Source organism: Pseudophryne corroboree, chromosome 6 (assembly GCF_028390025.1).
Source record: "Pseudophryne corroboree isolate aPseCor3 chromosome 6, aPseCor3.hap2, whole genome shotgun sequence".
In the NCBI taxonomy this organism is placed as follows: Eukaryota; Metazoa; Chordata; class Amphibia; order Anura; family Myobatrachidae; genus Pseudophryne; species Pseudophryne corroboree.
Window position 1 is genome coordinate 250,316,424 of NC_086449.1, and position 17,410 is coordinate 250,333,833.

Genomic DNA, 17,410 nt, shown 5'->3' on the forward strand with positions numbered 1-17,410 from the left:
TTCTAATTGTTGCCTGGACTTTTAGTCCCGGAACAAAGTCATAACTAGACTTTTTGGTGCCCTGTGCCAGAGAGAGAATTGACCCCCACCCCCCACCCCCCACCCCCTTCATTTTTTTCCATAGGGACATAAGATGCATGCCCCGTTGGGAAGGGGCATGACAAGATTGATCCCAGAGAAAGCCCATGCTATGTTGCCCTTCCCACATTTTATAGGCCACTGCAAGAAAATGGATTTAGACACAAATCCTCTTTATACCACATTCATGCACTTATCTTGAGAGCTTGCTATTATTCAGTTACACTACGCTTTATTAAATAATACATTTCAATATACTCTCATATCAGGATTCAAACCAATAACCTGTTGAATTATAACCAAGCACCCTACTCATTGAGCTGTTTGAGCCTGCATAAAAACTATGAGAACTATATGAAGTTACTGGTACTTGTAAAAAAAAATAATCAGCATTGTAATTGAGCAGATCTATGTAGTGTGCAGCCACACATCCAATGCTTTGCAGCCACACACGACATAGATCTGCTCAGCTGCAATGCTGATAAAAAATTTTCACACAGTACAAAGTAAGCTTCAAATTGTTAGAATTCTCTAGCTTAGAATTCTCTATCTTTCTATGCAAAGGCAGATAGCTCAATGTATAGATTGTCTGACTGCAATGCCACAGGCAATGGGTTTAAATACCAGGTATGTTAGCATCTTGAAATTTTATAAAGGACAGTGTGACTGAATAACAAAGAAATCTCAAGTTAAGTTCATGAATGTTGTCTAGGTATTAGCTACAAAATGGGTCAGGGTAGGAGACAGGGGCCGTCAGGAGTTGCTGATCTTCAAATAGGGGGAAAGCTGCAAGTGAAAGTAATTAAAATAGATAATTGACAAGTGCGGCCAACAGCGCCCCCTACCCTGCAGCGTAATGTGCAGTGCCTCCTCCGCACACAGTTACGGCCCTGTCCCGGGGGCGGGGGGCGGGGGGCGGGGGGGGGGGGGGGGGGAACCTTCCCTTGGAACTGACAGCCCTGCTTGTGATTAGCAGAAGAAAGGACTTTCACTGTGCAGCCAGAACAAGAACTGGGGGCTTTCTGGGGGTGACGGATTTAAACCACACCCACATTAGATAAACCAAGCCCACATCACAATGTGCTAGTACAAAAGCTGGGGTCAGCTGCCTGTATTTGCCCCCCAGGCTGAAAGTTGCCAGCCAGCCAGCCCCTTTCATTTGGGGGTGTAAACCTGTCAACCTGGGACTTTCTAATTGACAAACTCTTTTACAATCTTATTATTAATATTTATTACTTTGAAATACTCTCCTTCTCAATCACTTTTATATATATTTATATTGCATTTTCTTTATAACTTTGCAATTTTTTTCCATGCACTTTCTTTCTAGCATTATATAATTTGATCATCTTTATTACTATCTGTGTGTGTGTGTATCGTTTTGTGTTATCATTTGTTGCACTTTCTCTTTCTTTGCAGGAGATGTGATAATCCTGGGAGAGTGATAGAGTGGAGAAGTTGCAATAAGTCATTTATCTTGCACAGTTATTGAACTGACTGAAGCTGGCTGGTTACTGTGAACAACTTATCTACTTTATCACTCTTCACGGCTTGGTACATCTCCCCCTATTCTTATGATTCTCGTTCTCATTTTGTGCATGTGTTCCTTGCAGTTCAGTACAGGGGGCAGAATATCACAGTGTGTTTCCCCAGCATCAGCAGAGATGGACTTCAGACAGAAGACACATCTATTGCTATTATCGGAGCCGCCATCATGTATGTGTGTGTCCTGTTTGCGTGGTAGGTACCCATGGATTCCTTACACTACATTACTGCACTAGTTACAAATATTTTATTGATAACAGAATTAGTACTTATAGACTAATACACCTGAAACTGCCTTTCTTCTCCGGGTAATGCATATAAATATGAGCACAAGGAAGAGTAATGATAAAACCTGATTATGGGGGGTCATTCCGAGTTGTTCGCTCGCAAGCTGCTTTTAGCAGCTTTGCACATGCTAAGCCGCCGCCTACTGGGAGTGAATCTTAGCTTATCAAAATTGCGAATGAAAGATTAGCAGAATTGCGAATAGACACTTCTTAGCAGTTTCTGAGTAGCTCCAGACTTACTCGGCATCTGCGATCAGTTCAGTCAGTTTCGTTCCTGATTTGACGTCACAAACACACCCAGCGTTCGCCCAGACACTCCCGCGTTTTTCCCAGAAACGGTAGCGTTTTTTCACACACACCCATAAAACGGCCAGTTTCCGCCCAGAAACACCCACTTCCTGTCAATCACATTACGATCACCAGAACGAAGAAAAAACCTCGTAATGCCGTGAGTAAAAAACCTAACTGCATAGCAAATTTACTTGGCGCAGTCGCAGTGCGGACATTGCGCATGCGCATTAGCGACTAATCGCTCCGTTGCGAGAAAAAAATAACGAGCGAACAACTCGGAATGACCCCCTATATAGGGCCTGGGGATAGATTGTGATCCAAACATGAATATAAACTAATGTTTGTTCTAAGGGGTATATTTACTAGAGTGCTGTTTTATAGAAGGGGAGATGTTGCCAATTCAATCAGATTGTACTTATCATTTATCTAGCACCTTCTAGAAGATAATAGCTAGAAACTGATTGGTTGCTGTGGGCAACATCTCCACTTCTGTAAATCCGCACTTTAGTAACTATGCCCCTAATTGTCCCAAACATGACCATACAAGAGTTAAAGGACTAATCCTTAGTGCCCATGCTAAGGTAGCACAGTGTGTGTGGCCATAGAGCCTTTGCCAAGTGGATAGGAGACTGGAGCCAAGTGCAGAGCCTTCGTGCTGTTTGCCAGTTCCCCACCTCCTTCAGTTACTGCATAAAAACACAATGGGGCATTTTGCAAATACGTGTTATGCAGTATCATTTGTTTCCTATATGTCACATACCCATATTTCTACTTATTAATTTATTGTATTTCTCTTATGGGTGATGCACTATGCTTACATACAGCCAGGGATGGACTGGAGCCTCTTTCCGGCCCTGGCATCCTTGTGTGCGCAAATGCCGAGAAAGGGGCGCACGGACACTTCAAATGGGGGAGTGCAGCGAGTCAGGGGGCGAGGACTCACGGCACGCCCCCATATTGCTTAGCAACGGGGCACTACGGCGGCAGGGGACAAAATAGAGAGCCGGGAGCTGCGCGCGGCGTTCCTGGCTCTCTGTGGACCAGACCAGCCCATCGGCCCTTCTGGCATTTGCCAGAAGTGCCAGTGGGCAGTCCACCCCTGCATACAGCACCTTAATATAACCTGCAGAAATATTTACTAAATATACTGAACCAGACAAGTGGTGGTGTTGCCCATAGCAACAAATCAGATTGTATCATTTTTCGGGGTCTCTTCATGAGGCAGTGAAAACTGTGGATACGTAAAGCAAGTGGTAAAGAACCAATTCACATTGAAGTAACATTTATAATTTGCATACTATAAAATCGTACAGAGCAGCAGATTGGTTGCCATGGACAACTTCTGCACTGGCTCACTTCTCCAGTCCTTTCACTGCTTCATGAATAGACCCCTTTGAATGCAATAGAGAAATGATAGCTAGAATCTGATTGGTTGCTATAGGCAACACCACCACTTGCCTGGTTTAGAAGCTTTAGTAAATCTACATGTGGTTGCATGTGCTAGTTATGGGGTATCGGCCGATCTAACCCCAGGACAGCCATGGGTTGACCTATTATTTTGTATTTTCTATACAAGAGAAACTCACAACTATTGACATAATGAAGCCATTACTCATGCTTGGACCATATTGAATAAACTAGGTGGCTCATCGCACCCTATGGGTGCTCTTCACATCTTCGCAAGGTGCTATGCCCCCTTAACCCTTCCATGCCCTTGGGGCGTGCAATATTTTTATTACATGGAGTATTACCTCCAAACATAATTTTGAGTGGTTAATAAATGCATGGACAAAGCGCCGCTGGGGTCCAAGGCCAGCGAGAGCCCCACTATGTCCTTGTGAGCAGGCGGGGAGACGGGCAGGGGCTGGCTGACCTGAGCCAGGGGAGATCTTGAGCGCGAAGGATAAAGCGGCGAAGGCGCAGCGGGCAGATCCCGGCAGCAGCACCATGGTCAGCGGCAGCATCGTGCCGGGTTCCGGGGCTCACAGGGGCGCGCTGACCGGGGCGGGGCAGACCTGAGCCGGGGAGATCCAGTGTGGGTAGGAGAAGGCAGCGGAGGCGCAGCGGGCGGACCCCAGCAGCAGCACCATGGTCAGTGGCAGCATCGTGCCGTGTCCCGGGGCTCACAGGGGTTCGCTGACGGTTGGGGCTAGATCCAAGTGGCCTAAGGGACCTTTTCCGTCAGGGGGAGGAGCCACGACACAAGGGGGAGGAGCTTCGCCAGCGGGACAGTTGCTCCAGTATCCACGCCACCAACTATTACCTTTAGTAATTAGGTGGCGAGCGAAGCGTGCCACCGTGCCCGAAGCGTGGCGAGCGAAGCGAGCCCGCGAGGGTACTTTTCGGGTACCTTGTTCGGCCGTAGCTCCTCCCCCTGGTGACGGGTCTCCTCCCCTAGGTACGTCAGAAGGTCTCTTCTCCCACTCCGATACAGAATCAACCGTTCGCTGACCGGGGAGCACGTTGTTTATGGGCGTTGCAGATCCCCCATGCTCCGGTCACAGGGTCCTGTCCTCCTGGCTACCGTGCAGTAGACAGTGGGCAGGGCTGGACACAGGGATCTAGCAGGGAGGAGTCCGGGAAAGGTCTGCAAACTTCACTTGGAGCAACAAAGTTCTGCAGAGGGGACACAGGGAGGACCGGGACGGTCCCTCCTGGCAGCACTGGGTAGATACATGGGACTGTATATGGGGCTGTGTGTTGTATATATGTGTATATTTGGCCAGATCTGTGACTCTCTGACTCCGCCCAGCATTGTGACTCCGCCCAGCATTATACACACAGTCACAGATCTGGGCTATTATATAGGCGATTACTGAGAAATGGTTTAAGTGCTCCGAACATTAGCAGCTGTAATCTAATATCCATTAGGGTACGTGTGTAGGGAATGAGGATGGCAGCAGTAAAATTATGCCCATGATTGGTGAAAACTTGAAAATATTTACAGTTATGTTAATATGGACGATAGTCGTTGGCAGCTGTTATAAATAATGGGGCTTATTGTACATAATGAAGCTCTGAGTGGAAATGCAGAAAGGTCATGAACAGAGCAACAAGAGATCCTTGGGGAACTGTTGGTTCTCCAGGCATGCAAAATATGTTTTCTAATTAAGCCAACAATATTAGATGTTCATAACACAGGTGCCGGCAGCAGCTGCCCTCTAGATATCTGTCCTCCAACGCACGCCGGCTTATGGACATCTGATAACTCGCTGGTTCTGTGAGAATTTCTAACTAAGTTGTATTGTTATGCAGCCAAGCCTTTTACTACTCTGCTTAACAAGTGGGAAGTGTCAGCAATAAAAAGACTGTGCCTATAAAATAAATGGGATGGAGAAATATCTCTTTTCTTCCTGAAAGTTATGAGACAGGTGTGGTCCAGCGAGCAGCAATCCATGGCTAGTCTGACACATACATATAGAGCTTTGTCTCTGCTAGTACATTATTTTACGTATATATATATATATATATATATATATATATATATTTCTCATACGTCCTAGAGGATGCTGGGGACAACATCAAGACCATGGGGTATAGACGGGATCTGCAGGAGACATGGGCACTCTAAAGACTTTTCATTGGGTGTGAACTGGCTCCTCCCTCTATGCCCCTCCTCCAGACCTCAGTTTTAGAAATATGCTCAGGTCGACTGGGTGCACTCTGAGGAGCTCTACTGAGTTTCTCTGAAAAGACTTATGTTAGGTTTTTTATCTTCAGGGAGTTCGGCTGGCATCAGACTCCCTGCTTCGTGGGACTGAGGGGGCAGAAGCAGAACCAACTTCCTCAGAGTTTCATGGCTCTGCTTCTGGCTGACAGGACACCATTAGCTCCTGAAGGGAACTGAACGATAGCCGTGTCTAGATGCTCACTCCCACAGCACGCCGTCACCCCCCTCACAGAGCCAGAAGTCAGAAGACAGGTGAGTATAAGAAGAATGATCTTCTATCAAGCAAGTGACGGCTGAAGTGCGGCGCGGCTGGCGGGAGCGCAGCGCGCCATTGCTGCCCACACAAACAGGCACTACAGGGTGCAGGGCGCGGGGGGGGGGCACCCTGGGCAGAAAGAAAATACCTCAAACTGGCTAAAAGGGGGCATAAGTTGCCGCTGGCACAGCCCTACCCCCGCCAGTATAAATATTACAGTGTTTGTATGAGTGTAAGGACGCGCCATTGCGGGGGCGGAGCTTCTTCCTCAGGCAGCCAGCACAGTACTCAGCGCCCTTTTCTCTCTCCTCAGGCTGCAGAGAACACGCTGGTCCTCTCCTCCACTTCTGACAAGTACAGGGTGCTATTAAGGGGGGGCACAAAGCGATTGTGGTGCATTTTATAGTGTATATTACAATTTAAAAAGCACTGTTAGTCTGTGGACATACTGTGTTCACAGGAAATACTGCGCTGGGATTGTGAACTGGCTGCTCCTATCCTGTGTCCCTCTGACAGATTTTACTGTGGGTCTGTCCCCAAAATAAGTCCCAGTGTGTCTGTTGATGTGCTGTACACGTGTGAGGCATGTCTGAGGCAGGGAGTTCCTCTCCGGAGGAAGCCATTTTAGGGACACAGAGTTGTAATGTGGTGGCGCTACCAGCACACCCAAGAGCCTGCATGGGTGAAAGAGTTACGTGACAGTGTGCATCTGATTAACCGTAGATTAGATAAGTCTGAATCTGCATGTTGGAGAAAATCTGTGGAAGATGTGATTTTTCAGGATGCTGTTATTCCTTATGTGGGGGGCCCCTCTGGGTCACATAAGAGACCATTTGCAAATGTTGTAAACACTGATACCGACACGGATTCTGACTCTTGTGTTGACGATGTAAATCCAGAGAGATAGATCATAAATTGGCAAAAAATATACAATATATGATTGTGGCTATACGGGACATGTTGGAGGTTACAGAAACCACTCCTGTACCTTAAGAGAAGGTGTATTTATGTAAGGAAAAGAAGTCCAAAGTCACGTTCCCTCCTTCACACGAACTAAATGCTCTGTTTGAAGGGATGAGGGTGAATCCTGATAAAAGATTTCGTATTCCCAAAAGGATTCACATAGCTTACCTTTTCCCGTCTGAGGACAGGAAAAAGTGAGAGTCACCCCCTGTGTTTGACAGTGCACTTTCCAGGTTGGCAAAGAAGGTAATTCTCCCTGCTCCTGGCACGACTTCTCTTAAAGAGCCGGCAGACCGCAAAATGGAAACGACATTGAAATCCATTTATGTTACCAATGGTACGCTGCTCAGGCCCACTATTGCCTGCGCATGGGTGAGTCACGCTATTGAAAAATGGTCAGAAGCGTGTCATCAGAAATTGACACGATTGATAAAGATGAGATACTCCTTAAGTTAGGGAATATCAAGGACGCTGCCGCTTACATGCTGGAAGCAATGAAGGATATTGGACTCTTGAGTTCACAGGCCGCTACCATGGCAGTATCGGCTAGGCGGGCGTTGTGGATTCGCCAGTGGAACGCGGATGCAGATTCCAAAAGAAACATGGAGGCTCTCCCATATAAAGGTGAGGCCTTATTTGGCGATGGCCTGGATGCGTTAGCCTCTGCGCCTGCACCGGCAAAAAAGACCTATCACCTGCAAATGCAGTCCTTTCGGCCCAATAAATACAAAAAGACAAGAGGTTCCCCCTTCCTTGCAGGTAGGGGAAGGGGAAGGGGAAAGAAGCCCACAGCGGCTCCAGGTTCCCAAGAGCAGAAGTCTACCCCTACTTCTGCCAAATCCCCAGCATGACGCTGGAGCTCCCTTGCGGGAGGCCGCGCGGGTGGGGGCACGTCTCAGACTCTTCAGCCAGGATTGGATTCTGTCTGGCCTGGATCCCTGGGTGTTGCAAATAGTATCCCAGGGGTACAAGATGGAGTTTCAAGATGTTCCCCCATGCCGATTTTTCAAATCGACCTTGCCAGTTTCTCCGTCATAAAGAGAAGCAGTAACAGCGGCAATCCAAAAAGTATGTCAAAACCAGGTCATAGTCCTGGTACCATTGTCACAACAAGGGAGGGGTTTTTATTCAAGCCTCTTTGTGGTTCCGAAGCCGGATGGCTCGGTCAGACCGATCCTAAATCTAAAGGATCTGAATTGTTACCTAAAAAGGTTCAAGTTCAAGATGGAATCACTTCAGGCAGTGATTGCCAGTCTGGAGGAGGGGGACTACTTGGTGTCGGTGGACATAAAGGATGCTTACCTGCATGTTCCCATTTATCCTCCTCACCAGGCTTATCTGAGATTCGCGGTTCAGGATTGCCATTACCAATACCAGACGTTACCTTTCGGTCTCTCCACGGCGCCGAGGGTATTCACCAAGGTGATGGCGGAGATGATGGTTCTCCTTCATCAGAACGGAGTCAATATAATTCCTTATCTGGACGACCTCCTGATAAAGGCGAGATCCAGGGAGCAGTTGTTACAAAACATATCACTCTCTCTGTCAATACTCCAGCAACACGGGTGGATCATAAATTACCCAAAGTCACAGTTGGAACCGACGACAAGGTTGTCTTTCCTCGGGATGATTCTGGACACAGAAGTTCCAGAGAGTATTTCTTCTGCTGGAAAAGGCACAGGAAATCCAGAAAATGGTAAAGCAGATATTGAAACCATCAAGTGTGTCGATCCATCAGTGCATTTGGTTGTTGGGGAAGATGGTGGCGGCCTACGAGGCCATATAGTTTGGCAGGTTCCATGCCAGAGTATTCCAGTGGGACCTGATGGACAAGTGGTCGGGGTCACACCTACACATGCACAGAAAGATAATCCTGTCGTTAAAAACCAGGAGTTCGCTCCTGTGGTGGTTGCACAGCTCTCACCTGCTAGAGGGACGCAGGTTCGGGATTCAGGACTGGGTCCTGGTAACCACGGATGCAAGTCTCCGAGGCTGGGGAGCAGTCTCTCAGGTAGAAAACTTCCAGGGACGTTGGTCACAACAGGAAGCCTGCCTCCACATAAACGTTCTGGAGCTAAGAGCCATTTACAACGGCCTTCAACAAGCGGTACATCTTCTTCAAGACCGTCCCGTGCAGATCCAGGCGGACAATGTAACAGCAGTCACATACATAAACAGGCAGAACAAAAAGCAGAGCGGCAATGGCAGAGGCGACAAAAATCCTCCACTGGGCAAAAAAACATCTACAAGCTCTGTCGGCAATATTCATTCCGGGAAGCAGACTTCCTCAGCAGACACGATCTCCATCCAGGAGAGTGGGGCCTCCACCAAGAAGTCTTCGCAGAGGTGACAAGTCTTTGGGGAGTTCCTCAAATAGACATGATGGCGTCTCATCTCAACAAGAAGCTTCAGAGATACTGTTCCAGGTCGAGAGACCCTCAAGCAGTAGCAGTGGATGCACTGGTGACCCAGTGGGTGTTTCCGTCAGTGTATGTCTTCCCTCCACTTCCGCTAACCCAAAAGTACTCAGGATCATATGAAAAACAAGGGTTCGAGCAATCTTCATTGCCCCAGATGGGCCAAGGAGGGCTTGGTACCCAGATCTTCAGCAGTTGCTCATAGAAGATCCTTGGCCTCTTCCTCCTCGAGAGGACCTGCTGCAGCAGGGGCCGTGCGTGTACCAAGACTTACCGCGGATACATTTGACGGCATGGCTGTTGAGCGCCGTATCCTAGCCAGGAAGGGTATTCCCGAGGAGGTCATCCCCACCCTTATTCAGGCCAGAAAGGGAGTAACGTCGAAACATTACCACCATATTTGGAGAAAATATGTGTCTTGATGTGAATCCAAGAAGGCTCCTACGGAAGAGTTTGAGTTGGGACGTTTTCTCCATTTTTTGCAGGATGGTGTGGAGGCGAGCCTCCAATTGGGATCAATCAAGGTCAAGATTTCGGCCTTGTCAGTGTTCTTCCAGAAACAATTGGCCTCTTTCCAGAGGCTCAGACCTTTGTGAAAGGGGTTCTGCACATCCAGCCTCCATTCGTGCCTCCAGTGGCACCATGGGACCTTAACGTGGTATTGCAGTTCCTTCAATCGGATTGGTTTGAGCCTCTAGAAAAGATAGAGTTGAAGTTTCTCACTTGGAAAGTGGTGATGCTTTTGGCTTTGGCATCCACAAGGCGGGTGTCTGAATTGGGGGCCTTGCCTCACAAGAGCCCTTACCTGATCTTCCATGAAGATAGGGCAGAGTTGAGGACATTTTCTTCCGAAGGTGGTTTCATCTTTCCACATAAACCAACCTATTGTAGTGCCAGTAGTTACTAACACATTCACTGATTCAAAATCTCTAGATGTGGTTAGAGCTTTGACAATCTATGTCGCTAGAACGGCTCGTATACGGAAAACAGAGGCTCTGTTTGTCCTGTATGCTCACAACAAGATTGACTGTCCTGCTTCCAAGCAGACTATTGCACGTTGGATTAGAAATACGATTCAGCAAGCTCATACTACGGCTGGTTTGCTGTTACCGACGTCGGTAAAGGCCCACTCCACTAGGAAGGTGGGCTCATCCTGGGCGGCTGCCCGGGGGGTCTCGGCATTACAACTTTGTTGAGCAGCTACTTGGTCAGGGTCAAACACATTTGCTAAGTTCTACAAGTTTGACACCTTGCCTGATGAGGACCTCAAGTTTGGTCAATCGGTGCTGCAGGGTCATCCGCACTCTCCCGCCCGTACTGGAGTTTTGGTATAGACCCCATGGTCTTGATGTCGTCCCCAGCATCCTCTAGGACGTATGAGAAAATAGGATTTTTATAACCTACCGGTAAATCCCTTTCTCCTAGTCCGTAGAGGATGCTGGGCGCCCATCCCAGTGCATACCTGCAGTTTAGTTATTAGAGTTACACAAGTTGTGTTTTCTTGGTTTCAGCATGTTGCTGCAATTGGTTCATGCCTGTTGGCATGTGTTATGTTGAATGCCATGTGTGCGGCATGGTTGAGGGTGTGAGTTGGTAGATATCTCACCACTAGTTAAGTAATTCCTTTCCTCGAAATGTCAGTCTCCCTGGGCACAGTTCCTACAACTGAGGTCTGGAGGAGGGGCATAGAGGAAGGAGCCAGTTCACACCCAAAAGTCTTTAGATTGCCCATGTCTCCTGCGGATCTCATCTATACCCCATGGTCTTGATGTCGTCCCCAGCATCCTCTACGGACTAGGAGAAAAGGATTTACTGGTAGGTTATCAAAATCCTATTATATATATATATATATATATATACTAGGTGCTTCATCGCGCCCTACGGACGCTCTTCACACCGTCGCAAGGGGCTATGCCCCCTTAACCCTTGCATGCCTTTCTGGGGTTCAATATTTGTATTATATGGAGTATTACCTGCATGTGGTGGAGGGGAAGGTGCAGAGGTGTAGTGCATTGGGAAGGAGTCTGGAGGCGCTGTGGGTACTGTACCTGCCAAAAAGGTAGTTGGAGGGTATGCAGTAACAGGGCCAGGACAGGGGTAACAGGGTCAGAACAGGGGTGACGGGGCCAGGACAGGGGTGATGGGGCCAGGACAGGGGTGACGGGGCAAGGACAGGGGCGACGGGGCCAGGACATAAATGACAGGGCCAGGATAGGGGTGACAGGGCAAGGATAAGGGTGAAAGGGCCAGGATAAGGGTGAAAGGGCCAGGATAAGGGTGACAGGGCAAGGCCAGGGGTGACAGGGAAAGGCCAAGGGTGACAGGGACATGACAGAACACAGGGCATGGGAGAGATTGGTATTAGGGACAAAACAGTGGTGACAGACAGATGTGTCTTACCAGAGTCACTGCTGCTGGCTGCTGATGTTCCACTCCAACCTGTTGGGATCTGCTGCTGGTGGAGACTTGGCATGGCTGACTCTCTCAGGCTGGAGTCCTGCTTCATCTGCCCGTCCGCAACCCTCCCCCCCACTCCTCAGTCACACACCATGGACCTCGCACGGCTGCCGGGCACTGTGGTAAGGGGAGACTGAGAGTGACTGGTTAGCCCCCAGGAGACGCTGCGGCTGGAGGGAGGAGGGGTTCACAGCATGCACGCAGCGTGGACCTCACGGCTGCGGGGCACTGTGGTAAGGGGAGACTAGGAGTGACTGGTTAGCCCCCAGGAGACGCTGCGGCTGGAGGGAGGAGGGGGTCGGAGCCTGCAAGCAGCGCGGACTTCTGCAGCGCTGCCCGCCGGCTAAAGTGTGAGAAGGAGCTGGGCGCACCTCACTGCGGGCGGCAGCGCTTCAGCTAGCCCCACAAAACTGCAACTAAGAAGCGTGGAGTGTGCCAGAAAGTGACGCTTCTCCGTGCCAGAGAGCCCCTGCTGAGAATGCTGATGTGGTGGGTCAAGCACACAGTTAGCCGGTGGCCGTCTGTCTGTACAGCATACCCCCTCACACACCCCCATACCTCCCAACGCACAGCGTCTATTTAGTGAAGACAGGAGGGGAGGGGTCATCAGGGGGTACGGATTAAGGGGGGGCCCGGCACCAGAGCTGGATTAAGGGGGGGCCCACAGTTTTAGGGCCCCCCCCCGGCTGGAGTAGATCTGTCCCAGCTCTGAAGCTCCCCCGTCCTGCCAGCAACAGCAGCAGCATTGTGCTACAGTCAGCACACGCTGCTGCGTTTTGGCAGGTCTGTGGTGTTGCAGGGAGGCAGCAGCCTCCCTGTTTTCTTCTGCCTGTGCGGGTGTGTAGGGGAAAGCGACCACCCCCTCTGGATTTACCCCTAGCTGACGGGCCAAAATCCCATTAAAAAAAAATCCCGGAATTTGCATAAGGGGGCGTGGTCACTTGTCCCGCGATTAGGCCTCGCCCCTGAACCCGCAGCAGGTACAGCAATGAGATAGTGCCCCCCTGTCTCAAGTGCCCTGGGCCCCCTGAACTCATATTCCGCCCCTGGGGGCATGCCAGCAGCTCACAGAGCGCTGGGCATGCCCCCTCACTGACGAAAACAGGGGCATGGCTCGTGATCGTGGGTCCTCCGCGAAGCCACGCCCCCTTTTCGCCGCGCGTGTGTCCCCCCTTCTGCCTGAAGAAAGTTGGGAGGTATGCACCCCTGCCAGTGCCGTAACTAGGCATTTTAGCGCTGTGTGCAAGAAACGACATTGGCGCCCCCCCCCCCATGTAAGATAGGGGCAGTGAAAAATATATAGGGGCGTGGATTCATGGGGAAGGGGCGTGGCCACAAAATAATAACAATTCATACTATGGTGCACAGTAGTCTCCATTATTCAAATTACGCAGCACAGTAGCACCACTACACCAGGTAGAGCCCCTTTTATACATTACAGCAGACAGCGTCCCCCTTTTTACACATTACAGCAGACAGTCCCCCTTTTTACACATTGTGGCAGCCAGTCCCCCTTTTTACACATTTCGGCAGACAGTGTCCCCGTTTTTACACATTACAGCAGACAGCGTCCCCGTTTTTACACATTACGGCAGACGGTGTCCCCCTTTATACACATTGCGGCAGCCAGTCCCCCTTTTTACACATTACGGCAGCCAGTCCCCCTTTTTTACACATTGCGGCAGCCAGTCCCCCTTTTTACACATTGCGGCAGCCAGTCCCCCTTTTTACACATTACGGCAGCCAGTCCCCATTTTTACACATTGCGGCAGCCAGTCCCCGTTTTTACACATTGCGGCAGCCAGGCCCCCTTTTTACACATTGCGGCAGCCAGGCCCCCTTTTTACACATTGCGGCAGCCAGGCCCCCTTTTTACACATTATGGCAGACGGTGTCCCCCTGAGAGAGAGAGAGATACTTACCATCTCCCCGCTGACAGGCTCCTCGTGCAGCTCCCTCGGTGCAGGCAGGGGAGAAGAAGGAGGAGGGAGTGGGACTGGAGCCGCAGCAGCGCTATGTCATTAGTAGTAAGCGCCGCTGCAGCTGTCCCCTCTCCTTCCGTATTGGCTGCCCGACGCTGCTGTGGATGCTGGGATGGAGGAACCGCATCCCAGCACGGAAGGAGAGGGGACTGCTGCAGCGGCGCTTACTACCAATGAAATAGCGCTGCTGCGGCTCCAGTCCCCCTCCCTCCTCCTCCTTCTCCACTGCCCGACGCTGTAGCTCTCCTCCACAGCGCGGCGGCGCACGGCGCAGACTTCAGAGGCGGCATGTAATGAGTCAATTTGACTCATTACATGCCGCTGGCCGGGCGCCCTCAGGGCAACTGCGCTGTGTGCCAAGCCCACTTGGCACACACGTAGTTACGGCCCTGACCCCTGCCTGTGCCATGCCCATACCATCTGCTTCTGCTCCTACTCTCCTATAGATTTGCCCAGATCTGTGACTCATTTGACTAACTCCGCCCAGTGTTGTGACTAGCCCAGCGTTAGCAAATGAGTCACAAAGTCACAGATCTGGGCTGATATATAGGAGATATAATATGTGTGACCCCTAAAACAATGGGATCATTATTTTGTATGCTCAAAAATACTGCAAGGGCTGTTATCTGTAGTGCTTTATATGCAGTCATTTGACTGCCCTCATGGGACTATGGAGGTCATTCCGAGTTGATCGTAGCTGTACTAAATTTAGCACAGCTACGATCATTCACACTGACATGCGGGGGGACGCCCAGCACAGGGCGATGCCTTTACACTTCAAGAGTAGCTCCCGGCCAGCGCAGATTTAGCGTGCTGGCCGGGAGCTACTCATCGCTCCCCGGCCTGCAGCAGCTGCACGTGACGTCACGCAGCCGCTGCGGCCCGCCCCCCATCCGGCCCAGCCACGCCTGCGTTGGCAGGACCGCTCCCACGAAACGGCGGCCAACGCCGCCGTTCCGCCCCCTCCCGCCCAGCGATCACCTCTGCCTGTCAATCAGGCAGAGGTGATTGCAGCCCTGCTATGGCCTTCGGCTGCTCTCCTGCCCGCAGTGTGACGTGCTGACATCACACCCCGCTCCCTCTCGGCTGCCCACTCTGCGTTGTCCACCCGCCTGCCCTGTGCTGTCCTCCCGCCTGCGGCCCGAAGACACACACGCGGAACAGTTCTGCTGCAGTGCGGCTGAGGGAGCCATAAATCAATAAGGGCAGTTCCGGGAATAACTGGATCAGTGGCCCACATGACAGTAGGAAATTCCCACTGGGAATGTACACTTGGCTGGCAATACTGAGGTGAGGATGACCTCCGTCAGCCATTCATTCATTGGACAAAAAGAATAATAAAGATATATATATATATATATATATATATATATATATATTACAGATGAGCGGGTTCGGTTCCTCGGAATCCGAACCCGCCCGAACTTCATGTTTTTTTACACGGGTCCGAGCGACTCGGATCTTCCCGCCTTGCTCGGTTAACCCGAGCGCGCCCGAACGTCATCATCACGCTGTCGGATTCTCGCGAGGCTCGGATTCTATCGCGAGACTCGGATTCTATATAAGGAGCCGCGCGTCGCCGACATTTTTCACACGTGCATTGAGATTCATAGGGAGAGGACGTGTCTGGCGTCCTCTCCGTTTATAGAGATTCGAGAAGAGAGTGAGACAGAGAGAGACACAGTAGTAATTTGGGGAGCATTAGGAGGAGTACTACTACTACTAGTACTTGCTGAAGTGATAGAGAGAGATAGTGTGACTGTATTATCTGACTTGTGGGGGAGACACTGACAGTGGGGAGCAGTTAGAGTCTGAGAGCAGGACTCAGGAGTACATATAACGTACAGTGCACACTTTTGCTGCCAGAGTGCCAGCCACACTGCCATTGTTTGTGACCACACTGACCACCAGTATAATATATATTGTGATTGTCTGCTTAGGACTCAGGAGTACTACTTGCAAGTTGCTGATAGTGTGACCAGTGACCTGACCACCAGTTTAATAAATCACCACCAGTTTATGAGTTTAATATATATTATATATATATATATAATTGTATATAATATATATATAATATTGTATACCACCTAGCACCTACCCGTGTTTTTTTTTTTTTCTTTCTTCTTTATACATACTACTATAGTAGCTTACTGTAGCAGTCTGCGGTGCTGCTGAGCTGACAGTGTCCAGCAGGTCCGTCATCAGTCATTACATAATAAATATATAATATATACCTGTCCGGCTGCAGTACTAGTGATATTATATATACATATATATTGATTTCATCTCATTATCATCCAGTCTATATTAGCAGCAGACACAGTACGTTAGTCCACGGCTGTAGCTACCTCTGTGTCGGCACTCGGCAGTCCATCCATAATTGTATACCACCTACCCGTGGTTGTTGTTTTTTTCTTTCTTCTTTATACATACTACTATAGTAGCTTACTGTAGCAGTCTGCGGTGCTGCTGAGCTGACAGTGTCCAGCAGGTCCGTCATCAGTCATTACATAATAAATATATAATATATACCTGTCCGGCTGCAGTACTAGTGATATTATATATACATATATATTGATTTCATCTCATTATCATCCAGTCTATAAAAGCAGCAGAGACAGTACGTTAGTCCACGGCTGTAGCTACCTCTGTGTCGGCACTCGGCAGTCCATCCATAATTGTATACCACCTACCCGTGGTTGTTTTTTTCTTTCTTCTTTATACATACTACTATAGTAGCTTACTGTAGCAGTCTGCGGTGCTGCTGAGCTGACAGTGTCCAGCAGGTCCGTCATCAGTCATTACATAATAAATATATAATATATACCTGTCCGGCTGCAGTACTAGTGATATTATATATACATATATATTGATTTCATCTCATTATCATCCAGTCTATATTAGCAGCAGACACAGTACGTTAGTCCACGGCTGTAGCTACCTCTGTGTCGGCACTCGGCAGTCCATCCATAATTGTATACCACCTACCCGTGGTTGTTGTTTTTTTCTTTCTTCTTTATACATACTACTATAGTAGCTTACTGTAGCAGTCTGCGGTGCTGCTGAGCTGACAGTGTCCAGCAGGTCCGTCATCAGTCATTACATAATAAATATATAATATATACCTGTCCGGCTGCAGTACTAGTGATATTATATATACATATATATTGATTTCATCTCATTATCATCCAGTCTATATTAGCAGCAGACACAGTACGTTAGTCCACGGCTGTAGCTACCTCTGTGTCGGCACTCGGCAGTCCATCCATAATTGTATACCACCTACCCGTGGTTGTTGTTTTTTTCTTTCTTCTTTATACATACTACTATAGTAGCTTACTGTAGCAGTCTGCGGTGCTGCTGAGCTGACAGTGTCCAGCAGGTCCGTCATCAGTCATTGCATAATAAATATATAATATATACCTGTCCGGCTGCAGTACTAGTGATATTATATATACATATAT

The 17,410-nt window shown here is 49.2% G+C and overlaps 1 protein-coding gene across 1 annotated transcript in view; it reads left to right on the forward strand.

Moving 5' to 3' along the window:
- The window catches only part of SERINC4 (serine incorporator 4), a 109,790-nt gene that overhangs the window by 42,389 nt on the left and 49,991 nt on the right, over positions 1-17,410 (forward strand). The window contains exon 8 of the mRNA XM_063929958.1: positions 1,692-1,818. Within this exon, the coding sequence (XP_063786028.1) occupies positions 1,692-1,818 (127 nt within the window). The remainder of the gene's footprint in view (positions 1-1,691; positions 1,819-17,410) is intronic.